The following is a 27088-nucleotide window of genomic DNA, read 5'->3' as shown; positions in this document are numbered from 1 at the left end:
TACCCCTTCCTCAAAACTCCCCCTCAAAGTCCTGAGGTTGATATGGGCACAGAAGGGTCCCAGTTCTTTCACAGGCTTTGAAGTAACACAGACAACCATGAGATTGCATAGAAATGCTTTATGATATTTATTTGAACAAAGTCAGTAAAATAAGGCATTCAGGGTTACATGTAAACAATAAAAGTCAGTGGTACATTCTTCCCCCACAGCATGTGGCTCCTGTGCAGTAAGCAGGTGCACAGTAACGGTAGCAGAAGTTTGAAGTTCTACTTTGACACAGTGATACTTGTCAAGAGGAAATATAAATTCAAAGTTACACTAACATTTAAATTCTATTTTTAAAGAACATGACTTCTCTGGAGATTTGTTTCTGAAAAAATGAGGGTTGCATTCAATATAACATCAAGTTTAAAAGACAGAGCTACCAAAAAAGTTCCAGACACAAAAGTGCCTTTCACAACCAGAACTTTTGGAGCCCAGATAATTACTCTGTGTTGCCCAAAGACATTTAAATTAAAAATGTACTAATATTAGATATCTTGCCTATGAGCACACTGTCATTACTATCACTTTTCCAAGTAGTGTCACTTCCTTGAAAGAATACACCACATATATTTTACTTACATTTTGATACCTAACTTCATGCCACATATTAACATAGAGAGATTCTAGAAGACTGTCCAAAGTAGTATACATCTGCCTTACTTCTCACTGACAATGTCTCTAGCAATAAGTTCTTTCATTATCTCATTTGTGCCACCATAGATGGGCTGAACACGGGCATCCACAAAAGCTCTGAGGGGAAAAAAAAACATAATAAAACAAAGATTAAAAACCACTCCTCAGAATGGACATACTAATATTCTGAGTCAAAGTTTTGTTTGAAGATCTTGCTCTTCAAAGGATGCTATTCCCATTTTTAAAAAGGTTTAAATTTTCCAAAAAATTTCACCTACCTGAAGTTTTTCACCTTTCCAACATACTGTGCCAAACTGGGCATTTGGTCAGTGTCTCTTTCCTGTTTGGTTTTGTTTTTGTTTACATTGTAAAATCTCTGCTATCCCGCTCAATTAAATAAACAAAAATAAAATACAGCTCTACAAAACCAGACCTCTACCACTTTCTTCCCTCCCCCAATTCTTGTTCCCTCCTTTTCTCATGTCATAGAATTGGAATGGTTGGAAAAGACCTTTGAGACTAAGTCCAACTACAATGTCACCTGAGCATTAACTCAACTCCTGACATCAAAGCCCCCATTCACCCACCACACATACCCTGCGGAAGAGCATGCCTGTAGGAACTACAGCACTCAGGTGCCTTGTTGTTGTGAAAATGACTCCTGCAGAGCCAAACTGATAGTTATCGTGGTAATTTGCTCTAATGCCCTAGCCTGTCTGATCTTGTCAAGAGGATTGCTAAGGGTGTTCTCAGTTCCTTCTTTGAGGTGGGACTCAAACATCTTGGGAGGAAAAGAAAGTGCCAATTGGTTTCAGCCTTCTATTGACACCATCTCCACTTCCATTTGGGCCAGCAGCTGAAAAGCTGCATGCAACCATTCTCATACTGGAACCGGCCCCAGTGCATGCACAGCTGGCAACAGCACACAGGACAATGACAGTGTGCTTTTCCATCTTAATTCTGCTTCATTATAGAGTAGCCCAGGAGCAATGCAGCATTCTCTTGAAATATACATGTTGCTGAACCACAGGGATAAATAAAAACCCCCTGTACAGACAACTACTGCACACAAAGATAGGCAGGAATTCTAGGCCACCCTGAACAGGCCTTGCTGGCCTTCCTATATAGTAAGACAGAGTGAAGAACACTCACAAATAATACTCATTAAAAACATACAGGACAAAATTATTTTAAAACAATATTTCATACTCTTATTTAAAATGACAACTGCAAAACAGCCCTGGTTTTGCTATTTCTATCAGATTTCTTCCTTGTTTTGCTTAAAAAAACCCCAACCAAACAGCATAAAACCCTCTCCTTAATGAACAGGAAAGGAAACACATGTTCACAGATAAATACACAAAAGAACTCCATAAATGTCCCTAAATTTATACAGTAAGCAAAAAATTTGGAATAGCAAATTCCTCTTTCTACATATAAATCTCTTAGATTTTTATTGAAAAAGCTTAAAAAAGTGCTGAATGTAGCCAGTCATGCTCTTGATTAGGCAATTTGTTATTTTGTGGCATCGCACAAGATTTAGGCTGACCAACACATTTTCCTTCCTTCGTATGAATGCACTGAATAAGAGCATAAAAACTAACATGATTTTTATTTTTCTATTGCTTCTATTTTTTTCAATTAACATTTCCTTCTAGAAAAGCAATTTCCATTTTGTGAAAAAACAGGTAATAATTGCTCAACAGTTTATGAATTATTTGGTGAATCAAAACAAAGCCTTCCTGCAGACATCTGTACAGTAGATTCCCTTTCAATAAACATGATGAGAAAAGGAACAGTAAATCAGTACTAACACAAACCAACTAACAAGTAGACGTAAAGGCAGTGCCTCATTTCACTTTGCTGGTAATCTTTCATCATTCAATTCTAAAATGTTACACTTACTTTGCAATTGGATACTCCCACATGTACCCCCATCCTCCATGCAGTTGTACACACTGAGTTGCTATGCTGTTTTGGAGATCAGAAGACCTTAAATGGACAAAAAGAAATTTGTTTTTAGAAGGATGTTATACTGTAAAACATTGTTAGAGACATAGAGAAACTAGCAAGGCAAAAAAATAAACAAACTTTTTACACTATATAAGTGATCTTAAATGGACATTAAAATACTTTATATTCTGGTTTACCTTTTTCTTTCTTCATGATTGCTAAGAATTAATACTGTTCAATTTAATGTATTAAACATTAAAAAATCTTCCAAAACTTGTTTCTCTTTCTCACAGGCCAAAAGATTTCTTTCATAAAGCAGGTTGATATCATGTCTTTTTTACCAAGTTCTTCAGCTTTGTAAAAAAATTACAAGCATCAAAGTCTTCCCACTCCCACTAGCACCACACCAGGATGCTTTTTCACAGTGTCACAGAATGGTAGAGGTTAGATGGTGCCTATAAAGATCACCTAGTCCAACCCCCCTGCTAAAGCAGGTCTGCTAAGATCAGATCACTCAGGAACATGTCCAGGTCTCCAGAGAAGGAGACTTCACAATGTCCCTGGGCAGCCTGGGCCATGGGTCCCAACCTTAACTGTAAAGAAAACCTGTTCCCTTAAGTGGAACTTTTTGTGTTTTAGCTTTTTTCCATTACCCAATGTCCTATCACTAGACACTAAAGATAAGAGTGGCACCCCATCCTCTTCACATACACCTTTCAAATTCTTATAAGTATTAATGAGGTCCCCCTCCTCAATCTCCTCCAGGCTGAACAGGCTCAGTTCCTGCAGCCTTTCCTCAAAAGGAAGATGCTCCAAACCCCAGATCATCTTGGTGGCCCTGTGCTGCACTCTCCAGCACTTCCCTGTCCCTCTTGAGCTGGGGAGCCAAGAACTGGACATGGGACTCCAGATGAGGCCTCACCAAGACTGAGTAGAAGGGGAGCAGAACCTCCCTTGACCTGCTGGCCATAATCTTCTTGATGCATCCCAGGATGTCGTTGGTCTTCTTGGCCATAAGGGCACACTGCTGGCTCATGTTTAGTTTATAATCAACCAGGACTCCCAGGTCTCACTCTGCAGAGCTGCTCTCCAGCAAGTCAATCCCCAGCCTGTACTGGTGCATGGGGCTGTTCCTCCCAAGGTGCAGGACACTTCACTTGCCTGCACCTTGCTCTTTGAGTATAACCATCACCTGAGGATAATTTATTTTCTTCAATAGATTTTATAGTTTTCAATTATAAAAAATACTGTAATTCTTAAATAGGATTGTTCACTGCAAAATATAGATTTATTATATGAACTTTAAGCTTGTAGTAGTGAGTTACTGCAATTTTAAAAACATATTTCTAAATTAGTTTAGGTATATAATACAACTTCTTATAACAAAACAAAACCTACAGACAGAGATGAACAAACTAGGTTTTAAAAATCCTTCAAAGGTCTACTTCAAATATATACAAAGAGTTTGAACCCAAAACATTAGGAAATCATTTAATTCTACATTCAAGCTTTTTCTAGACCATCTAAGATAGTTTTATAGAAGGGAGTCAAAAGCGATTCCATTAGAGAAAAGGGAAATCCATAATAAATTGTGGATGAAGAGTTTGAAGGGTGGTAGAGTTTCAAATGCCTCATTTGGGGAAATTTGTTGAAGAACTTAAGTCTACATATCTGAGCTGGCACTAGTTTTTCCCTGCTCCTCCTCAAAACTGAATGCCTCTGCTTATGTACCTGGTACTTCTATGTAATCAGTGCCAGCAGCAGCACTCAATCAAAATCCTTCCTTTCACTGCAAGCAGTCTCTCTGGGTGCTCTTTGTATACTATGCATTTCCTTTATAATTAATTTTTGTAAGTCTAGAACCTGTAAACTGTGCATCTTCCATAAAATTATTTGTTCAAGTCTGACGTGCTTTTTTTTCTTCCCACCTTTTCAAGCAAAATAAAACTATACAAATTCGTGTGCCACTGTCTTGCATATTCTACTTATCCAACTTTCTCTGGTTAAACATAAGTTATCAGATAACACCACCAAGTACGGGGAGTGGGAGGAGCAGTTCTGGCCAATAAAGGAAAACTGTTTAGTCTCAGTTATAGAAACAGCTGTAGCCAACTATTTCTTCCCAAAGCCAGATAGCTTCAAAAACCGGCTGAGCCAAACAGCTATTGCTAAGTAACTTCAACAAAAACGTATCATAGGAGCTTCAAGTAAACCTGTGCTTTCAAAAATATTCAAACAACCCTGCATTAAAAAAACCAAATCAACAAACAAAACAAAACCAGAAGGAAAACACACACCATCAATTCCCTACAGAAAAATGTAAATGTTTGTCTAAATACCATTGAAGCACTCACTTCTACTTGAAGCTGAGTCCTAATCTTATTGTTAATGAAAGCCCACTTTAAAAGCATGCTATTATTTTGACACTGATCTGTTTAACCAACATTGGCTATCAATGCAACTAAGATTGTTGTTGACTACATGATGAAAGTTAAAGCTAGTGGTCTCTATTAGAAGTTGACAATGTTAGTATTAATCAGACAGTAAATTTATCTTCTCATTAGATCTGAACAGTTTAGTGTTTTTATCATTAGACTCCTGTCAAGATCATGCAAGTAACACTTCCAAATTACTTCAGCCACATACCAATACTTTGCCATAGAAGCTGTAGAGGAGTCCAGACGTTTATCTGCATGCAGCTGCAAACAGTTGTCCATAAAAGCTCGACCCACACAGATCTGTGTTTTCATTTCTGCCAACTTGTGCTGTACTGTCTTATTTTGGAAACAGAAGAAAAAGCAGAAGTAGTACATTTTATAAGTGATATTAGAAGTAGAAATTGGAGCGTTTTCCAAAACGATTTGTTAGAGATCACCATTTAAAAAAACTTTGGCCCTGTACACAAGAAGACAGCTTACTTTCCATACAATTATATCTTTACAAGTCTTATTAGAGAAAATTACTGTCTTTTATCTCTCAAGACCAACTCAAAATATGACCTTAATAGAAAAGCCCCGAGAGCCTGAAAACAAATACCTAGAGAGAGCACAGTAGTAGTCACTGGGGGTGATCTGTCACTCTCAGCTCGCTCTTGTGGGGGAAGGCCTTTCACTCTGTAGAGGCACTAATTTCCTCAATAACATTTCATCACTTGTTGAATGATTTTTCTCTCTTTCAGTTCTTCAGAGTTTAAGGCATATATAAATACACATAAGCAAAAACAGAGGAAATTTTAGACTAACTATCAGAAAGTTTTTCAACACCGAGTTCTATCTAGAAACTCTTTTTCAGTGTGATAGTAAAGCCATTGCTAAGGTTATGTCAAACCAGATCAGGTAAGCATTCTACCATCTTCTTGTAATTCTGGTGGGCTGTGGATAAAAACAACACTTGATAACAAAAGCATTTTCTCTAATACCACGGTTCTACAACTGTAAATAACAAAAGTCTTCTTGCTTCCCTTGACAATAAATGCAATAGACCAGTCTACTATTGCAAACACAAGACTTGATTTGAAACACCATACTGTGGCATAACTAAATAAATTAGGCAAAGTGGAGCTCTAATTACAGTGGATTTTTTATTATATGCACATCCTAGCCATCAGCAACAAAATGGAAACTGAAAAAGTATGCAAGAATCGATTATTTTTTTTTAAAATAATATACTTTCTGAAACTTACTGGCCATCTGATGGTTGACAGTGGGTTAGCCTAAAAAGGAGATTATTTTGGACTTCTCTGCACAGTGAGCTACTACAATTAGGAAATTACATTAAAAAAGATAAAATCTGTTTATTTTGTGTTAAAGCTGCACAATGCACATACTAAATTTCATCTGGAATTATGGATTTCTGAATGTTAATTTTGAAAACAGATGAAGATCGTGGTTTCTTGAAAGATACCTAAAGATACCTTCCAGCCTCTAAAGGGCCCAATTCTGCCGCTGTTCACAACTAAAGACTTAATTTTGCCAACGAAAGTCTTTAGACCTAGAACTGGATTTTTGAATAAAATATTGCAAAAGTATATTAAAAAAACATAAAGAGGTTTCCAGCATCTTCTAGTCTATAGGAGTTATTCTGTCCTGCAAACAAAGCATGCTGGAACTTGATCTGCTTCAGCCCTGACAGATAACGTGGTTTCCAGGAATATTGTAACATAGCGTATGATGAAAAGCAACATCTGTTTTATGACTATAACTACAGGGTGTAGGCAAAAATGTCTCAAAACACAATTCTACCACTGTCAGGAGCGAGATATGCTCACAGAGAATGACCCCACAGTTTTATGTGCAGTTACTTCAATACCCAGCTAGCTGCTAGCTGAAGAATCTCATTACAATATCCATAAAGCTAGATATGAACATCTCTGCAGGCATTCAGGCAGCAAGGTCACTGCCTGGGAGCCGTCACCAGCATCAGTCTTAAAGTTTTAATTTTTGCAATGCATTCTGTGCAGGGCAACACAGTACCTGCAGGTGCACCAAGCTCTTCTGCAGTTGGTAGGCATTCTGGAAACATATAGAAATACATGGAGGTGTAATAGACCCTGTGTTTAGGGCCTCTGGCAGTAAAATTCAAGCCTGGGGGGAGCAAGGTAATTCTTCATCAGCAGCAAAAAGCCAGTATAGTTTGTGCCTGCACATTTGACCTCTGAAAGCAGCATTGCTGGGAGGTATCTAACAATTGTAAAATACATACAGGTTTTTGCGGTGGTCAAGAGGGGTGGCGGTGTTTATTGTTTTTATTTTTCAAAAAAGAAAAATGGGTGCAGAGTCAAACAACAGACATAGTTCAACAGCAAAACCTGTGCAAACGGTCCCTTGGAAGTAGCCCAATGATTTTCACTTGCTCACTCTTCCACATACACAGATCTAAAGCAAATGCACAGTAGAATCTGTATACAAGTCTTTCAGTTCAAACTCACTTGCAGGTGTGCAATCGTCTTCCCAAAAGCTTTTCTTTGCTTCACATAATTCCTTGTTTCTTCAAACATGAATTCACAACTGGCAAGAGCCATATCAGCAATTAGCAGTCTTTCCTTTAGAAACACAAATTATGGAATTCAGTTGAATAAACCCTGCACATTTCTCCAAATCAGACGCACAACTGGGACACAGATGTTCAGTGTTGTTCATTAAGAGAGGGAGACAGAAGTCACACTATATATCAAACCAAATATACTGCATTACTGCAATTAATGAGTCAGACAAATGCCTTGGTGCCTGAAGCTCACTTTTAAGTCTTTTCGAGGTGATGCTCTACCATGATGACTCAAAAAATAGCTACAAATCAACCACAGGACTCAGTGACTGAAAAAGTCACATCAAACTCTCTTTTAATTATTGGGGTTTTTACTCCTCAGTTCAAACGACTGTATTTAACCATTTCCATACGACACCTCTAGAAGAAACAAAACCTACCAAAGAAAATGGCTGTTCTTCCCTTTCTCTTAATATGCTGAAAAACAGAAACTAAGTACGTAACAATTACTCCTAGCACCACTGAAATAATCTGATGCACCACGGTGAGCCTGCTCATGAGTGCATCTATTTCTTCAAAGCAATAAAAGATTTCCTTTGATCATGATCCTTATTTACTCACAGTATAAAATTAAATAAACATGATCCCTACCAGATGAGGCAAATACGAAGTCAGAGTTTTGACAAAGCACAGTCATGTTTTGAAAAACTCACATGGCCTTTTTGTACTCCCAAGTCATTCCAAAACGTCATAAACTAAGTCATTAATTGTTATTTCCACTACGAAGATATTTTGGCAACTAAACAATTTCCTTATTTTCCTATATGGACAAAGAGTTCCTTATATCTTCAATATGCTTCTACTGGTAGAAAAGCTAGACCAACAGTGTTTGCTTGTTTCTTTAAAGAGAGTGTCAAATGTATCAGAGACTTCCAAGATGTATTTAATTTACTAAGCAAAGTGGATCTATGATAGAAGTATACAACAAAACTGTGGTATGTTCTTTTAAACACAGTATCCTCAGGTTCTTCAACAGCTGAGCTGTTGATTAAGAGATGTGGTGGGATATCAACATTTTTACCAATGCCTCAAGAACCGCACTTTTAGCACCAGGAACTGTGTACTTCAGTTAAAAAGCAGCAGTATCAACACAATATTACCTACAGACATCCTGATTCTTCAAGACTAAGGCAGATTCTTGCAATGACAAAAATTGTCTACAGACAGTACTCATGTTCTTACCTGAGGGAGCTCTGCCATCAGATAATAGAAACCTTTGTTCTCTTTTCCCAGCAAGGCACTGGCTGGCAGCCGCACATCTTCAAAAAACAGTTCTGCTGTGTCCTAAGAGGATTTAAAATGCAAGTTTATAGCCTGACATTCTCATCTCTTCATTCTACTTCTTTTGCCCCATTTTTTTCTTGCTATTGTACACCTTAACTGAAATCCTAAAATCATTTAGGCTGGAAGGGTCCTCCAGAGGTCATCTACTTTATCTCCTACTCAAAGGACCTCCAGCAAAGCAAGCAGCTGAGGGCTTTGTCCAGTAATGCTTTCAAAAACTCCAAAGATGAAGGCTCCATTCCCTCTCTGGTCCTGTTACACACTTTTACTGTGAATTTTTGTTCCTTAATATCTTAGAATCTTCCTTAATGTAACTTGTGTCCCTTCCCACTCTCCCTTTCACAGAGAATCTGTCTCCACAGCCAGACATTAGGTAGATGAAGACACCAATAAGATCCTGCCCTTCTAGGCTTCTTTGTCACCAACAAATCCTGTTTCCTCAGTCTCTTCTTGCACATCACATGCTTCAGACCTCCATAGGCAAGTTCAGCATATTATATACTTTGCACGCATATTGTTTGCGCTCTAAAGCTCAAGAACTAGAATAGCACGACAGTTCTATTTTATATTTGCTTAGCTAATGCCAGGCACTAAGTGGTTTTAGACCTCCTCCAAGCCTGTTAGGTGTTAGGAGTTGTGTGAACTCACTTGAGCTTTCAGGCCAATCTTGTTCAGCTTGCGTCCTTTGATGAAACCTTTTGTCCCATTTTCCACCAGAAAAAGGCTGATCCCATGAGCAGGGGATCGGGCCTCCCGGTTTGTAACTGCAACTACAATCACTACATCGCTCATCCAACCATTAGTGATAAACACCTGTAAAAAAAAAGGCAACAGGATAGGTGCATAGAAGTTAAAAGAGGTCACCAAGCAGCAGAAAGAAAAAATGCATTGACTCTTTCACAGGTGAACTGAAAAAACTTCAAGCTTTGTGAATTAAGCCTTTTTGAACAAAGTCTGTTAAAATAGGAATAGGTTTGAGAAGTATGGTGTGGGTCAGATTTGTGAAATTAAAGAATGAACAGATCTGTTTCATCTGTCCCATGATAAAGAAGGAATATAGTATCAAATATAGACATTAAAAGAACACAGAGGTTCTCTTTTCTAGAAAATAAATTTGCAAAGTGTAACATGCAAAACTATCACAGAATCATGGAATGACAGACTTTTAAGGGCTGGAAGGGACCTTGAAAGATCATCTAGTCTAATGCTCCTGCCAGAGCAAGACTCACCTAGAGTAGGTCACACAGGAACTCATCCAGGTGGGTTTTGAAATGTCTCCAGAGAAGGAGACTCCACAACCCATCTGGGCAGCCTATTCCAGTGCCCCATCACCCTCACAGTGAAGAAGTTCTTCCTTACTTTTCTTTGGAACCTCTTATGTTCCGGCTTGTACCCATTGCCCCTTGTCCTATCATTGGACATCACTGAGAACAGCCTGGCTCCATCCTCCTGACACCCTCCCTTTACATATTTGTAAAAATGCATGAGGTCACCCCTCAGTCTCCTCCAAGCTGAAGAGCCCCAGCTCCCTCAGCCTTTCATCATAAGAGAAATGCTCCACTCCCTTAATCAATAGCTTCTTGTCACAACTGCTTACTTATAATCCTGTAAAATGACTAATGAACCTGTGATCCATCTTACATCCAGCAAAAGTAATGAGCTATCCATCCTGCTTGGCTTCAACTGTGCAGCCTGAACACGTATCATTTTGCACACCTGTATGTACGTATCTGCTTGCACACATGCTCACTGCTTAAAAATCTGCTAAGGTCAGAAGTCTCTGTCAGTATCATGTTATCAGCAGGAGGAATGGAAAAAGATTAAAACATTTCATACCTTTTAATAAAAAAACAAACAACCCAGACTGTTGAATCCACACTTACAGAAACAGAACACTATTTCTGCCTTCTTGCCTTTTTTATTATGGCAATGAAAGAAGAGGTTAATGCTGCCAGCTTTGCAACAGGTTGACAACACTATGAAAGCATGATGAAGCCAGACTTTTTTTTCTCCTAACGTGACCAGCAGGCTCCTGAATAAAGATTCCACAGCTTGCATTGTGGCAACACAAGATTTACTCAGGCCACAGAAGGTTTCACAGTGGTAGTATATACATTTTTTTGTTCAACCTCAGTACTACAAAACAGCCCTGGTCCTGTTAATATTAACTCTTCTCCCCCACCCTTTTCTTCCCAATTTAAGGGAAAATAGCCATTTTGATAGGGATATTAAAAAGGCACAAAAATAATCTACTCAAGTGACAGGACAAGGGGTAATGGGATGAAGCTGGAACACAAAATGTTCCATTTAAACACAAGAAAAAACTATTTTACTGTGAGGGTGACAGAGCACTGGCACAGGCTGCCCAGGGAGGGTGTGGAGTCTCCTTCCTTAGAGGTATTCAAGACCCGCCTAGACACATTTCTATGCAACCTGATCTAGGCGGACCTGCTTTGGCAAGGGGGGTTGTACTAGATGATCTCTAAAGGTCCATCCTATGATTCTGTGATAAGTCTTTCCATAAATTGGTCCATCAATAGCTGCCAGCAATGGAAATACTTTTTTTAAATAGGACTTAAGGTAACTGGGAAAAAAACCCCCAAAGAATCCCACAATATAACATATGTCTGTTCACTTACCTTACTTCCATTAAGAATCCAGTCACTTCCATCTTTTTTTGCATATGTTCGTATCCCCTGCAAGTCACTAAAACAAAATTCAAAAGGTCCTTCAAGAAACAAATTGCAGCTTCTGGAATGATATGTTGCATTCTACCCCATATAAAATAAGATAATGTACCTTCCAGGCATGGGCTCAGTGAAAATACACATGAGAATAGTGAAACATTGTGAAATAGCTTAGAGCTAAAACCACAAGCACACTAATAAATCTATGCAATTGTACAAGAGTATGAGACCCATTTTAACATATTTGCTTGTGTAAAGTGGTGTGATGCAAACAGACACAAACAGGTCAGTATCCTCTTAGGCCTATATGTCTTAGATAACAAATGCTAGATGAAACCACAACCTCTAAGCAGACTCAACCCTGATCTGGATGCTCTGTAAAAATACAGTGGTAATATTTACCATGTGTAGAAGCATGACACAACAGCTTTTTCTCTTCATCTCTCTGTCTGTTTTGGAAATTGTCAAGATTGGCTGTGTCAACTCCAAATATGTGCTGTCTGCCCTTCAATAATGATGGGCATCAGTTTCAGAAGAGAAAACAAGGAGTTCTGCTCCACAATGAAAGCTAATAGTAAAGTTAGGCCCTCTTTACTGAGGTATTTTGTTTTCTTCTGGCTACGTTTCATATTAAAAGTATGCTCACATGACAAGCAAGTTTATAGTTACAAACTCAGACTATAAAAGTAAACATAAAGCATATTTGCCCACAGTGAGATGACAGAGAAATGGATTCTGAGCAAACAGCTTGAAATGACAAAGTTGTAATAGTCTGTAAGTAACAGGTTTTTTGAGGTCTTACATAATGTAGGATACTGTCTAGTCACTAAAAAGACCATGTAACCTGAAGGTTCAGAATTTTTTTCACTGACAAATCAATATACAGCATATAACACTTAAAGTGTTGTTTTAATATTTCACTTACCTGCCAGCCCCGGGTTCTGTCATGGCAATAGCTCCAATACACTTGCCTGCAATCATTTGAGGGATAAAGTGTTTAATCTGTTCTTCAGAGCCATAGTTTGCAATATAGGGCATAACTATATCTGAATGGAGGCTGAATCCAGGGCCTGTACAGTTAACGTACATCCTTGAGGAGTGGGGAAAAGAGAAAGTTCAGAAAAAAAGTATTACATAGATTTAAACAATGAACTGTAGACGGTTACAACATAAACTCAACAACGAAGAGAGCCCTACTACACGGGAAGTCTCAGACAATCTGAGCTTCTGGCACTTGTACCATTATTTATAGAATGTACTTTCACAGCCAAATGGGTAGATAACCTACCCAACTAACAAAAACGCTTCCCCCCAGCCACAAAGTCTTAACAGCGGAGCCCAATAACATTTGTTACTTAAACAATCATACCGAGTACTTAAAATAGGAGGTTTACATATGTCTGAACTATCCTTTCCATGAGGAACATAACATCATTTTCTGTAAGCAAACATATTGCACAATGCAGACTTTTTATGGAAAAAAAATAGTCTCTTGATAATATCACTGAAATTCTTCCTGAAATATCTAGTACTTACTGCTCCTCCCACACCACAGCTGAAGAGAGAATATCTGCTCCGATGCCTCCATGTTTTTCAGCAATAGCAACACCCAGCAAACCCTGCTGTCCAGCCTTTTCCCAGAGCTCCCTGCTCACCTGGCCATCCTTCTCCCATCTGCAAAATGAACAGAAGAACAGAGTCATGCATTTAATCCCCTGTGTGCTATTTAATTTGTCATGGCTGCTGCTCCACACTAGAACACCCACAGACAGGTTTCACTGCATAGGAAGAGAATTCCAGTCCCACCAACAAACACCACATAACTATATTATGTGGTAAAGAAGCAGGTGTTTAATAACAGGTTTTCTATTCTTTGAGTCCACATATGCTACTGGGGCACCAATTGCACAACAAGTTTTAACGCCCGCTTCCGACATATAACCTGATATCTCTTTAAGACTCATTATGAAAGGCAGTGCTGCCTATTGGTCTGAGTACCAGACTGGTATTTAGGAGACTTAGCTTATCTGCATAACTACAAGCATATCTATATTCCTAACACTCCATTTTCCCCATGAAAAAAATAGGTATAACACATCAGTATCTTTTCAACTCCCCCAATAAGAACTGCTTTATAAGAACCAAATGTTAACACATTAGTAATTTTATATAAAAGTTGGTCTCTATGCACTTACTATAAGGCAGTACTGTATCTTGGCAAATGGCTGCTTTAAGAGGGTATCAAGATTGTAACTAGATAGTCAAGTAAAACTTTGTTTGCAAACTTTAATGTCACAGGAATCACTTACTCTTGGAAAAATAGCACCTCTTTATGGAGTTTACCAACTCAGTAGAAAATTGGGTGGCCATTAATGGTCCAGCTTTACTTAAAACCAAACCAAACCCCACTATTTAAAAATGATGTGGTAGACAGATTACATCAGACTGCCCTCTCACAAACCTGAGTGCAGCACAGTCATAGCATAACACTTTATCCATGCTGAGTCAATTATCTTATCCTACATATTTAACTCCCAGAGCTTCTGCTCCTCCACTGGAAATCTTAAACACACCTCTCTCGTGACCATCTTTGCTCCCCCCTCCTCCACCACTTTCACTGCCATTCCTATCTCCACTTCACCCACCATCAAAGCTTCTTCTCATCACAATAATCCACAACTGCATTCACTCATGCCACATTTGTCTCTTCACGTCATCCCAGCCAATTAACAGACTATGCTGGAAGCTTCTTTGTTTATTTGAAAGGTGTGAGAACAGAACGGTTCATAGGTCGCTGAAGTGAAGCAAGAACACAAGTCCAATTTGTCTCATTCTCCAAAAAGTCACTGTGTCAGCAAGCTAGCAAACAGTATCCTCAGTAACCTTGATCAGAGTCAGCACCTGCTCTCAAACCTGCACTACAAGTTGTTCTAACAAAAGATGAGGGAAATCTGATTTTCTGGAGAGAATATGATTGTTAGTGGAAAAGCATACTACTTTGAGGTCACGGTTTGAGGATGAGAAAAATACTTGTCAACAACCCTGATGTAAACTGTTTCCATTGCCTCTTGCTGTTCATTTCTGCCTCAGAGCCACAATATCCTGCCCACTCAACTCTGCCATCTCAACTGTTTCTGGATACACACCTTGAGCTGCATCTAAGCAGCGTGAGTTAAGAATAAGACCTTCACTAATCCCAGGAATGCAAAAACATGCTCCAAGTTCATTCATTTTCTTTCTCCAACTATAACATGATGGATATAGCTAAAATAAGGGTGAAAAACACCCTCCAATTCTAGTTCAATGGAAGTATGACACACACTTCCACAGCAGCAAAAAAGATAAAGACTTAAAAATATTTTGTACAAGTTCTTGGCAACATATAATCCAGCTTACTATCCTACACATACTGTATTTACAGAATCTACTAGAATGTAACCTAGATATTGTGTCATTGCTTTCAGTATGACAGCAGTATAATAGTGGGGGAACTGAATTGTGTCCCTAACTCTACCCCTAAGACATCAGTGTCAGAGTAAACACCTAAAAACAGGGATACTTTCGCTGCAATTCTGCAAATCGCATTTGTCTGTGCAATAGGCCTAAAATGAGGATGTCAGATTTACTACACTGGAGCTCAAATGCGGCAAATTTTGATTATGTGTGGGGTTTTTATTTTCCACATATGATTTTCATAGGCAAGTTTGTTTTGAGTAACTTTGAAATAGCTTGTAAATGAAAACAAATATCCTGTTTATTTTATCATATTAACACTCCAAAAAGCATTTTGAAGGGAAAACGGGTATTATTTGTCAAAGCGTAAGACTTAAGAGGTATCTTACTCTGCATGAAAAGGTAGTACTTCTTCCTGAAAGAACTTCCTGGCACTCTCCCTGAAGATATCATGGTCTGATGTGAAGATCCTCCGAGTGCCTATATCAATCAAGCTTTTGGCAGAAGATGGCTCCAAGCGCTTTGTGCCATGTGGTTCAGTTTGCAGAGGACTAAAACAGACAAGTGAAAGCATCTGTTAGGATATAGGCACCCTCATTTACATAACCCTTTCAGAAGTGAGGAAAACACCTGTGTTGTTAAACATAGTTGACATCTGACGTCTAGCATGCTGTTAGGTCCAAAGGACACCCATGAGAAATATAAAAAACTAACATACAGAGTACTTCACTGGGTTGTGAAAGCAGGTAAAGCAAGGCTGGTTTGTTTGTAACACCTTAAATAAATGAGAAGCAGTAATAATACATGCATACTTAAGAGGAAAAAGTTTCTGTTTATTAAAGATGCTAAAAATCATCATACCCTTCTCCCCCTGCCATACAACCTTTAAAATCCAATTCAGCTCAATTTAAACTGAGGAGGTAACTTTTTGAACAAGTAAACTTTTTTTGGTGTGTTTTGTTCATTCTGTACATGCCCCTATAAGTCCCAAAATTGCAAGTCTCTGACAATGAAAATTCAGAGTCAAAATAAAAGCAGGTACAACATGGATTTGCACACCCTGAGGACTGTACTATACTCTCTATTATCACATCTATCTGCACAGTTATAACCTTCAAAATAATGCTTTCTAACTCCTTTTAACTTTCAGTATATTTGTTGTACTGGAAGGCTAATCCTCCCAGAATTCTGATAAAATGTAAAAATAAAATGCCTCTTTAACAAAAACCTGAAATAGTGGTCAATCTCAGTAGTTGAAACCATAAGGAAAGAATTATTATACAATAACCAGGAAGGGTCTAAAGCTTTCCTAGGTGTCTAGAATGTCAAGGATGACCACTAATTTAGGACAGAAATTAAAAATAACTTCTTTTATTTCCACATTGGGTTCTCTGACTTGCTTTTATTTTATTGCCGTTAAATATCAGAAATTATAAATACAGAACTGAGCTGTATTAAACGGGAAGAGGCATTCACTGTTTCTTTCTCAGACTCTTCTGTTCACCTCTCCTCAGCTCCCCAGCACCACTTTCCCAGCATAATACAGTAATTGTGCCAAGCGCTTAGCTGAGCCTAACTTATTTACTTCATTACCAAGATGAAGGCCTTTATTGCCACATGAAGTTACTCACGCTTTTCCTGGTGCAAAGGATTATGTGCCTCTGAAACAAGGGCTCTATCTATTTCTAATGATATTTTAAAGAAATGGGTTACTGTAACTTGCTTGCTCAGTACTTTGTATCCTTAAACACAGGCTTCCCAAGCTAGGCACACAGTGATTCTCCCAAAACATCTGCCTTATTATTAAAGCTGTTTAAGATCATATTGAACTTTAAGACCATCCGTTTGTTTAAATGTGGTTTGTAGGGCACACAGTGAAAGCCCAAGCTGCTCCTTAATTCCAACCACAGCCCTAGGAGACGCAACTTGTACGTCTGAGGAAGTGTGAGCATGCTCCTGCATTTCTGCTTCCCCAAACCCTGCTTCACTGAGCCCAAGTGCTCTGCTGCCACAGGCCTGCGGGTGACCAAGGTGCCCAGGCAAGGGCATGTCTGGCCCATCAGCTGCTGCCACCACGGGACACAGTGTCCCCTGAGCACAGGGGGAAGTGGAACAAAGGTCAGCCCTGTCACAGAGGCACACAAGGGCTCACAAACCTGCAGAACACTGGGCACTGGGTGTGGCCCAGTCGGGTCCAGCCTGCAGTACAGGGTGCTTGGGGCGGGGGTGGTGTGTCCCAGTCCTGGAGACTTCCAAACCTGCCAGGTACAGGGGGCTCAGCAGGGTCCCAAATCTGCTGGGCACAGGCTGCAACCCAGGGCACTCTGTGGGCTCCCAAGTCTGCTGGGCACCACCGGTTCATCCAGACTCCATACAGCAGGGGTACAGGTCCACATATTTACACATGATTATATACACAGGTGCATACATTAATCAAGTATACATATTCGTATACATACGTGTATGTGTCCATATAGTACATGCAACCCCCCAAACAACTACATACCCACCCCCACGCAGATGGACAAATACACTTAAAGAGCATAAGGACAGGGGCACACGCCCACCCTCACGATGTACACAGGCGCCCGAGTACTCCCCACCCTGCCCGGCGCCCACCCGCGCCGCAACCTCCTTGCCCCGGCGGAGCCCACCAACGCCAGCCCTGCGCCCCTCTAACCTGGCCTGGGCAGAGAAGAGACGGAGATCGACGGCCGGCAACAAGCCGCGCAGGCGGAGTAGCCGCGCCGCCATCTTGCGCAGCAGCGGGACAAGGCGGGCCGGCGCCCAGGGCACCGCCCTTAGAACCGCGGACGGGGCGGTGAGGGCGGCGTGGGGCGTGATCCTCACCCCGTCACGGCTTGGGCTTGTGCGTTTTCTTTTCGGGTCGTTTAGTGGCAGCTTGTAGGTTCCGTCAGCAATGCTTCCCGCTACCCTCGGGTGGCAAGTAGGATTTCCGACGTTTAGAGCTTTTCTCGTCACACGCACCGCTGCGGTCGGTCGTGCTCCTGCCTTTGCACGGCTACAAAACACTGCTGATTCATCTGGGCTTACAACAGGATCATAATGAAACATCTGTAGTATTTTTTTTTTCAAAAGTAGTTTTGAACTCACGTTATAGAGGAGAGCGGGGGACAAAGGCGAGTCGGGCGCCGCAGGGAGGGTGAGGGAGTTACGTGTTGAGGAGTTGAGTGATGGCGCTGCGTGGGACCCGCTCCCAGGCTTTGCCTTGGCGACCCCTCACGGACAGGGGCGACCACCTCTCCTGTCCGGGTCGACAGGCCGGCTTTTGGGAGGCCTGACGTCACCAGTCGTGTTGAGGGATCGAGAGGAAGCGTCCGTCCCATTCCCCTCAGCGCCGCTTCGGGCAGTGTGGAAGGGGAAGGTACGGCCGCGCCCGGCCGCGCACCTCGGGGCCCCTGTCGGCTGCAGGACGGGTGCGCTGCCTTCGCGGGCCACGGCTGCGGCGGCTCTTCTCCCGGAGACAACTGCCCTCTGCCCCCATGTCGGTGGGTTTTAATTTGCAGAGCCTGCGCACCATAATCTTTTAGAACTTTTTCTAGGTTAGTTTTTTTGAGGGCTGTTTGCCAAAGGAAGGTGTTTTGTGATCATTATGTGCAGGGGCCTTCCAAAGGATGGAGACAGCATTATTTTCAGGAAGAGAAAACCCCAGGAGGTGGGGGAAAGGATAATGTTTTAATAGTCTGCTTGTCTTCCTCCCTTCAGCAGAGTTATTGTCCTGCAGGACAGGACACAGCCCTGGCAGATGATATTCTTCTGAGCCAATTGTTTGAGCAACTCTTGAGTTGTAAATAGGCATCTTTCACTGAGAAAGGAGCTCCTATCTGCATCTTTTACCCACAAAACCCAGAATTACAAACTGATGAGGAAACAGTTGTTACTAATCATCGTGGTGAAGATTGGGTTAAAACGATATACAGTCCCCATCAATGGGATTTTATATGCTTTCCTCACTGCCTAGATAGTGTTGGGGAACCATCAGGTGCTATCTCCTGGAGTCATGAGGTGGCACAGAAATTGCAAGCAAAAAGTGAGTTTTGAGCTCTGGCGTTTGTCCAGAAATAAAAGCTGTAAAGCAAGATTGTAATGTCTCAAAATGCAAAGCAGATGGTCCCAGAAGATATTGTTCAAAATCTTGTTGTATTAAAACTAGTAAATTACTGGGATGTCAATTGTACCTAATCTGTTGAGAGAATTCCCTTGGTTTCTGTGTTTCTTTATATTCATCTATAGTCTAAACCGCTCATAATGTTTTTAGGGTTTTTTAACAGGTAAAAATATGTCTTTCAGTCAGACAGACCCCTTTACAGCTATAGTGTTCCTGCTCCCCAAACCAGAAGATGGCACTACAGGAATAGCTATTCCTATAGATGGGCCTGTCTGAAAAGGCTCTTGCCTTTGAAGAGTGTGTTTTAGATGTGACTCACTGACAACACAGAGAGCTGTCTCTTTGTCTGTCAGACTGTACTTACAGCCAGAAGCAACTGCATTACAAACCCAGAAAACTATTTCTTTCATAAGTCTGATCTCCTATTATATCAGAGTAGGCAGGAGGGAACCATGCAGGGGCAGTTGAGAGGAAAGACGTAAACCAGAATTCAGTGATGATTACTGTGTCTTGATGTCCAAAGGTAAGATTTATGAGGTTCTGTCAGGTAGAGCCTCTTAGAGAGTGCCCTTCTTGGACTGGTTTAGGCTCCAGGGTGAGCCCAGCACCTTGATCTCAGGTCTGTTAGCAGGCAGGAGGCTGACCAGGAGATTCCTGAGAATGCCCTGGTTGCCCAGTTTATAGTCTTAGTTACTTTGTTGCAGCAAGATCTGGCAGGACATATCCCATCAAATGTGCACAAGGTAAAGTGATAGGGAAGCTGAGAGATGGAAGATCCTGCCCTAAGCCACAAAAAAGCAAACTTTGTCCAGGCTGCAAATACCAGTTCTTGGGATCAGGAAATGCTTCAGACAGACAGTAGCAAAAAGATTGACATTTTTTCATGCCAGGTTTTTGAGGAAGAAGGGTGCTTGTAAACATTTAAACATTAAGAACAATGATTTTTTTTTTTTCATGTGCTTGCAGAAAACAGAATAGAAATAGATACTGCAGCAGGGCAGAGTGTACAAATGTGTTGTTGGCCTCCTAGATGCTGTTTCAAGTTTGGAATGGTGCTTTTCATACACTAGCCTAATGGGACTTTACAAGGACAGCATAGCCAGAGTTAAATGACAGTGATGTACCTCTTCCTACTGCAGTATGGTCTCTATCCCTCCATTTCTCATGTAAGTAGTCACAAGGTGAGTCTGATTTCCCCCCAGTTCATAATGATGCTTTCTCTTCATTATGGTCATTTCCCCATACCGGTAAATGGCCTTACCATCCTTCCTGACCTCTGGTGCTGATGACTGAGGAGGAAGATATGGTTTGACATATGTTATTGGATGTAAATGATCCAGAATTAGTAGCTGCCTGCTCTCATATTGTGTAGTTAGTGGTAGAATTTTTTCCTTTGAGACTCCAAACTGCTAGAGATCTCTCTGTTACACTGGATTCATACCCAGCACTAGCAACATCCGGCCTACTTGCATTCACAATGCTGCTAGTGTCATGTAAAGGCACTGAGTCAGCAGACTCTCACACAATGTATTACTGCCCTGACCTGAGAACTTTGTGACATTTGGGCTTTGTTACAGATTTATTTGATTCAACGGTCTCTTTGAGTCACCATTTATGTCCTTTTATTTACAATTTCCATTGTTAATAGGCCATTGCTACAGCTGGAAAGAGCCTGTATTCTCTTCAGTGCCTGCTTTATTGGGAACAATGTCTAAAGTGTTTACTGCAGTGAATGTAATTTTAAGCATTATCTTGCTGGGGAAAAAATGCATGTGGCCTTGCAAGATACAAAGTTTTCTTGCAAGAAAAAGTGTTAAAGTGAAGCTCTATGGGTAATATAGGTTGAAATTTGGTCTGGTTTTGGTAAAACTTAGTGTTCCTGTTGTTCACCTGAGGAGTACCTGTTCTCCAGACACAAAGACTATGCAGATATAATCAGGTCAAAACAGCCATATCAAAGGAATTACGTTTTTCTTGGAAATTATATTATTTGTTGTCTTTCATTCCCACTGCAAGTAAAAAAAGAAAAAAGGTAAAGGAATTGAGTAAACAAATCTCATTGCATGCATTTTTTTTTTCTGTCAAATAAGTCACCTCCAACTTTCCATGTGTATGCCTGAGCTGGAACACCACCAGTATTATTAAGTCAGCTCTGGAAGAGTGTTCTCCAGGGTTAGGTATGTTGGATTTGGTTTTGATAACAGACAACATGGAAAACTACTAGTTATTGCAGCCCTTGGATGAAAGTGTCTCAATTTTCCTAGGAGCTTTTCCCGTGCCATTGGCTTTTCACAGAATCACAGAATCATAGAATGGTAGGGGTTAGAAAGGACCTCTAAAGATCATCTAGTCCAACTCCCTGCTAACGAAGGTCCACCTAGATAAAGTCACACAGTAATGTGTACAGGCCAGCTTTGAAACCTCCAGAGAAGGAACCTCCACACCCTCCCTGGGCAGCCTGTGCCAGGGCTTTCTCACCCTACCAAGAAAGAAGTTTCTCCTCATGTTCTAGTGGAGCTTCCCGTGTTCAGCTTGTGCATGTTACCGCTTGTCCTTTCACTGCGTGCTACAGAAAAAAACTTTCCCCATCCTCTTGATACCCACTCTTTATAGATTTGTAAGCATTGATAAGGTCCTCCCTTAGTCTTCTTCTAAACAGCCCCAGGTCTCATAGCCTTTCATCATAAGAGAGATGCTTCAGTCCCCTGATCATCTCTGTAGTCCTCAGCTGCACTCTCTCCAGAAGTTCTCTGTCATTCTTGAATTGGGGAGCCCAAAACTAGACACAGAACTCCAGATGTGGCCTTACTAGGGCAGAGGAGAGGGGGAGGAGAATCTCCCTTGACCTGCTGGCCACACTCTTCTTGATGCATCCCAGGATGCCATTGGCCTTCTTGGCCATGGGGGCACATTGCTGCTCATGTTCAGTTTATTATCAACAAGGACTCCCAGGTCTTTCTCTGTAGAGCTGCTCTCCAGCAGGTCACCCCCAGCCTCTACTGGTGTGTGGGGTGTTACTTCTGAGATGCAGGACTCTGCACTTGTCCTCATGAGGTTCCTCTCTGCCCAACTCTCAAACCGGTCGAGATCCTGATGAATGACAGCACAGCCTTCTGGGGAATCAGCCAGTCCTCACAGTTTGGTGTCATCAGGGAACTTGCTGAGGGTAGACTCTGTCCCCTCATGCAGGTCGTTGATGAAGATGTTGAACAAGACTGGCCCCAGAACTGACTCTATGGAACTTCATTGGCCACAGGCCTCCAACTCAGCTCTGTGCCATTGATCACCACTCTCTAGGTTCTGTCATTCAGCCAGCTCTCAATCCACCTCACCATCCACTCATCCAAGCCACACTGCCTGAGCTTTCTGATGAGGATGTTGTGGGAGACAGTGTCAAAGCCTTGCTGAAGTCAAGGTAGATGACATTCACTGCTCTCCCCTCATCTAGCCAGCCAGATATGCCTTCATAGAAGGCTATCAGGTTAATCAAGCAGGATTTCCCTGTTTTCAGATCCTCTGACAGGGTGCAAGTCCTGAAGGTGATTTCTGCCAGATGGCTATATATTTGGATAATGGAAACTCCTGTTAAAAGACCTATGGTTATGTGTACTCCTCTGTCTTGCTACATGTGCTGGTGATACCATCTGTAAAGCCAAGCTGCAGGATCTGACCAGAATTTTTGAAAACACAGCAAAGGACAGCACTGACCTCTCTTGTAAAGCACTTTATCCTCTTTTTAGACTTTCAATCTGTGTTGCAAAGAATATGTCCAACTATTCATGTCTGATATGAATAGCCTAGAGGTTTGGTTTCTGAGTAGGTTATTTAAAGCTTATGTCCTGTCTTCTTTCAAGGAGACCCCAGGTACTAATTTAGCATGACTGCCTGTCAGGGAACCTGCATGTTCTTCATTCAACTTTTTCATGTTGGCATTATAGTGGAGGGCAAGCTGGAATAAGATCCAGAGCTCTCAGCTTACTTCTCTCTTGATATGTGACTCTCCTTAGTGTGCCTTTGCATGGGGTCACACAGTATTAGATGATGAGACACAGAGAGAGAGGCTGCAGCTGGTGTGCTGGCCTTCATGTCGCGTTCATGTTGACCTCCTCAGGGCATGGGCTCTCATTCCTCCATCCTGGTGGAGCACCACAGTCATACTCTTGCTCCCTGATCACATCTGTCATATAGACCCACTGCTACTAGGAGAGCCAACTCCTTCAGTATGCACCTTGGAGCACCAGAGATGTTCCATAGTCCTCATAGACCTATGTATGAGGTACAGTGATAGCTGGGTTTCATCAGGGAGAGGGATGTGGGAATCAAGTGTGTGAGACTCATGAGCTCAGAATGTGACTTGGCAGGGCTGAAGGTGATGGTGGCAGATGATCTCTCATTGTGGGGCAAGATTTTGTTTTCCCTGAGTCTTTTAACTTGAAACTTTATCATGTTTAAAAAGGGTTGCCAGTCTAGCATTCTGGCTTGAAATCTGTGCTGGCACATCTTTGTTGGATAGCTGTCAGCAATTTTCTGCATGAGGCAGTACTGATTCGGAGCAGGGCTGTACAAGTTGCTCTGTAAATTATTTTAAGAGCACTTCTGCCAAAGTTCAAGAAGAGCAGCAGTTTCAGGGAACACTCCCAGGAGAATTTGTTAAGTCTGGTAACAAGGAAGGAAACTTCAGCTACTCAAGTGTTCATCAGTTTGTGTTCGTTTTAGCATGTGGCATAGGATAAAAGTTCTCAAAGATGGCTATGAAGAATTCAGAGTTTCATCAAAGTTTCTGTCTTGATCAGAGCTGTTGTCCTACATGAATCAGCTGCAGGCCATTAAAAATGCACTTTATTTTCATGTAACATAGATGAGAGCAGCAGGTTGTGAATATAAAAGACGCATAAAGGCATTCGCTGAACACAGCAGACATTTGATATACTTAAGATATTGCCAAAAGTTAAAAGTACTGTGTGAAACAGGGCTATGCAAATATGCTGTCATGTCCCAGAACAGGGATACACCGTGTGTGTGTAATCAGTATTTTATTTGTAGAAGGATGAAAATACACTTCTGTACTTGTTATATCAGAATCAAAATGAATGGCATCCTGTGTGGTGGCAATAAGGACTTTCAATAGTTTTTTAAAGTGTATCTGTTCAAGCAATATCAGTGCTTACAGTTTCAGACTTTGTTATTTGGGAGAAAGCTTCAGCTGGCTCATTGAATAGAGCTCAAATGAAAAAAAACCACTGAGATCCATCCTCATGAACTTCTCTTTCTTTTTAAGTGCCAATAACTTTGATGCTAGGGTTTCCTAATCCTAAAGTCAGTAGCTTTTTTGCTCTTTTAGCGTAGTTTTTTATATGCCAGATACATGTATAACACTTCAACATTTTTTTCAGTTAACAGTCACTGGGGATCTGGATGCAGCGGCTCTAATGAGCTGCTCACATTTCCTTCACAAGTCTTCAGCTGAAATCCAGCCTAGCTCAGCCATTAATCACAAACATTCTCAGCAATTCAGTGTTGGTGGTGTGTAGGGAGCTTGAGAGGTCTCAGTTTCAGCTTGTGGTATGAACTCATTCCCATGCATTGTGATAATTGTGTTAAACACAGAGACCAGAAGCTGTTGATCAGCCATGGCTCTACCTATTAGTCCAGGCAAAAGGAAAAGTAAGTTTTCTTATCCCATTTTAGCAAAGGGCTGTGAGAGAATGGATCTGTATGTAAGACAGTAGCACCAAATTTGGCAGAAATGGTGTGATGCAAGCTACTACTAAACTGGGCATATTAATGTAATATCTGTAATGTAATCTGTACTGCAAAAGAGAGATTTATTTAACAGATGCTCTACTGCTTTCAAGAATTTGAAATAACTGAGCACTAGCCTTGCACAGATATAGGTGTTGCGCCCAGGGAATGTAGAAAGGTATACTGGGATGGTTAAATCTTGAAAAGGCTGGCTTGTGACTGAGGACTGTACTCTGAATTATGTAGGTACTGGCCTGTCTTCCTTGCATAGCTTGTTTCACATTAGCAAACTTGCCAAGAAGGTATATAGCTCCTGCTTTTCTGAAAAAATGTTCTTGCTGTGTGCTATGTGGCCTGTAGAGGTTCAACTAATTGCTGGTTTTTGTTTCATCAGGGATGTGCAAGAGATACAGATACTCAGAAGATCAGATACATTCCTGAGTGACTGAGGAAGACACCAGAGGAAACTGTGTAAGTTATCAAAGGCAGAGGTGGTTTGTTTGTGGTTTTCTAAAAACATACTTAGGTTTTCAGATGTAGGAATGTTACAGATGAGAAACTTAAAATTGAAACCACTTTTTAAACTGATGAGGCAGTTAATAAACGTTATTTGCATGGAGGGAAACAACTTGAAAATTGGTAGTGTTCAGTAGAGCATAGAGTAAAAAATGGATCACTTTTTGTCTCACAATGAGCCAAAGAAAATATCTTTCAGAGCAGACAGCCTAGAGACTTGATATTTGCAAAGATAAAAGAGAAAACAACTTGGTTTATTTCTATGTCTCTGAATTGATAGAACTGAGGAGTGTAATAGCCTAAGGAGTAAGCATAAAATGCCCATCCCCAATTTCCTCTGAAGTACCAGGTGTACATGGTATGTTACCATATACAACATTAATGTTCTTTCAACAATATGCAGTGTAAGATATATATATGTTCTATAACAAGAGTGTAGGAAGAAATCATCGCTTTTATCTGGAAGGAGGTGTAGCTTGCTTTTATTTTTTTCCAGGGCTTTTGGTATTCTGTGGAGCATGTGTTTGCTTGAGCTCTGGATAAGAGTTTAGTTAATGGCGGCTGAGAGCCTGGAAAGAGGAGCTTCTTCTCACAGAAAAGAGAGTTTCTGAGTACCACGAACTCTGGAAAACAGTCTAGAAACTTTGTATGCTTACTCTGGGAAGTAATTCTCTACACTATTCTGCACTTAATGATGGGGTGGATGGCAATTTCTTTTCTAGTAGCTATTGTAAGGCCTTATTCTCTCATAATTTCTTGTAAGGCTTTAAAACTGGCCCACAGGCACTCTGTAGCCACTCTCCAAGCATTTAATACTATGTGGTGTCTCCAGACATGCGAACTTAATGCAGAGTGGATGAAGGTTATGTTGTTATGACTAGCTAATTAGTGAGGCTGTAGGAAACTAAATACCATCATTGTCAATATACCTGTTAACAGAGATGATCACCATTGTGCTCCTTGAAGTAAGTGGAGAGATTGTGAAATGAAGAAGACATCTGATAGGGGGGTTTGTGGTAATAAAGTTTAACTTTTAAGGTTGTGAACTCTGTGCCATACTAGCCTTCCTATAAGCTACACCTGACTACAGGGTTTCTTCAGCATTTTCTCTTTCTTTACATCCTGATGTGAAAAGTTAGGTATGGCTATGCTGGAAAGATTTTTTAACAGAAACTCATGCAACTGTGCCAGTCCAGAAAGGGTTTTGAATTAAATAATACTTTTATTCTGAAAAGGAACATTTTTTTTAATTGGTCTTCTCAGAAGGCTCCTTCCCGAAAGTGCAAGCATTCTGTGGCTCCCAACTGCAAGACTACCTGAAGTGTGAATCAAATTTCAAATCCAAAACCATCCAAATGTGATTGGTTTAAACACATGTAAGACTTGTTTTTCTCCAAATGTAACAAATTATGGATCTTTTTTTGGTCACCTTTTTGTCTTCTAAGCTGGCTTTGCAAGTTTCATGGCAACCATGAATGAGAGATTTACTCGTCTTATAACACATGATGCCAGAGGTTCACTTGTGATCTCTTGGTCCTTGTAGCAGGGCCCTGGAAAAATAACCTCAAGTGTGGCCAGACTAGGTGAGGTAAAAGCACTGTTA

General features: G+C 40.8%; 1 protein-coding gene across 2 annotated transcripts; it reads right to left on the bottom strand.

Moving 5' to 3' along the window:
• Positions 1-103: 103 nt before the first annotated feature.
• Positions 104-18080, bottom strand: ACADL (acyl-CoA dehydrogenase long chain). 2 transcript variants are annotated; one of them, XM_062002828.1, is made up of 12 exons: positions 17779-18080; positions 17255-17356; positions 15488-15649; positions 13182-13319; positions 12571-12735; positions 11598-11664; positions 9607-9771; positions 8857-8958; positions 7559-7672; positions 5278-5405; positions 2584-2670; positions 104-795 (listed from the first exon to the last, which is right to left on the bottom strand). In XM_062002828.1, exons 1-12 carry the CDS (start codon positions 17850-17852, stop codon positions 702-704), a joined length of 1398 nt encoding a protein of 465 aa, XP_061858812.1. In that variant the 5' UTR covers positions 17853-18080; the 3' UTR covers positions 104-701. The 2 variants fall into 2 exon arrangements, with proteins under 2 accessions (XP_061858812.1, XP_061858813.1); XM_062002829.1 differs by lacking the exon at positions 17255-17356 and having other exon boundaries at positions 17779-17976.
• Positions 18081-27088: the final 9008 nt, after the last annotated feature.

Source organism: Colius striatus, chromosome 9 (assembly GCF_028858725.1).
Source record: "Colius striatus isolate bColStr4 chromosome 9, bColStr4.1.hap1, whole genome shotgun sequence".
Classification (NCBI taxonomy): Eukaryota; Metazoa; Chordata; class Aves; order Coliiformes; family Coliidae; genus Colius; species Colius striatus.
The sequence above is the reverse complement of the archived record's forward strand: the minus strand, read 5'-3'. Positions and strand labels throughout refer to the sequence as shown.

Coding starts and splice junctions, on each gene's coding strand:
- ACADL (XM_062002828.1), bottom strand. CDS start 17,852: ATGGCGGCGCGGCTACTCCGCCTGCGCGGCTTGTTGCCGGCCGTCGAT. Junction 17,357..17,778: donor CTCTTCTCTGCCCAGGCCAG/GTTAGAGGGGCG, acceptor TGTACCTGGCAG/GTTTGGAAGTCTCCAGGACT. Junction 11,665..12,570: donor ACAGAACCCGGGGCTGGCAG/GTAAGTGAAATA, acceptor ATTTTGTTTTAG/TGACTTGCAGGGGATACGAA.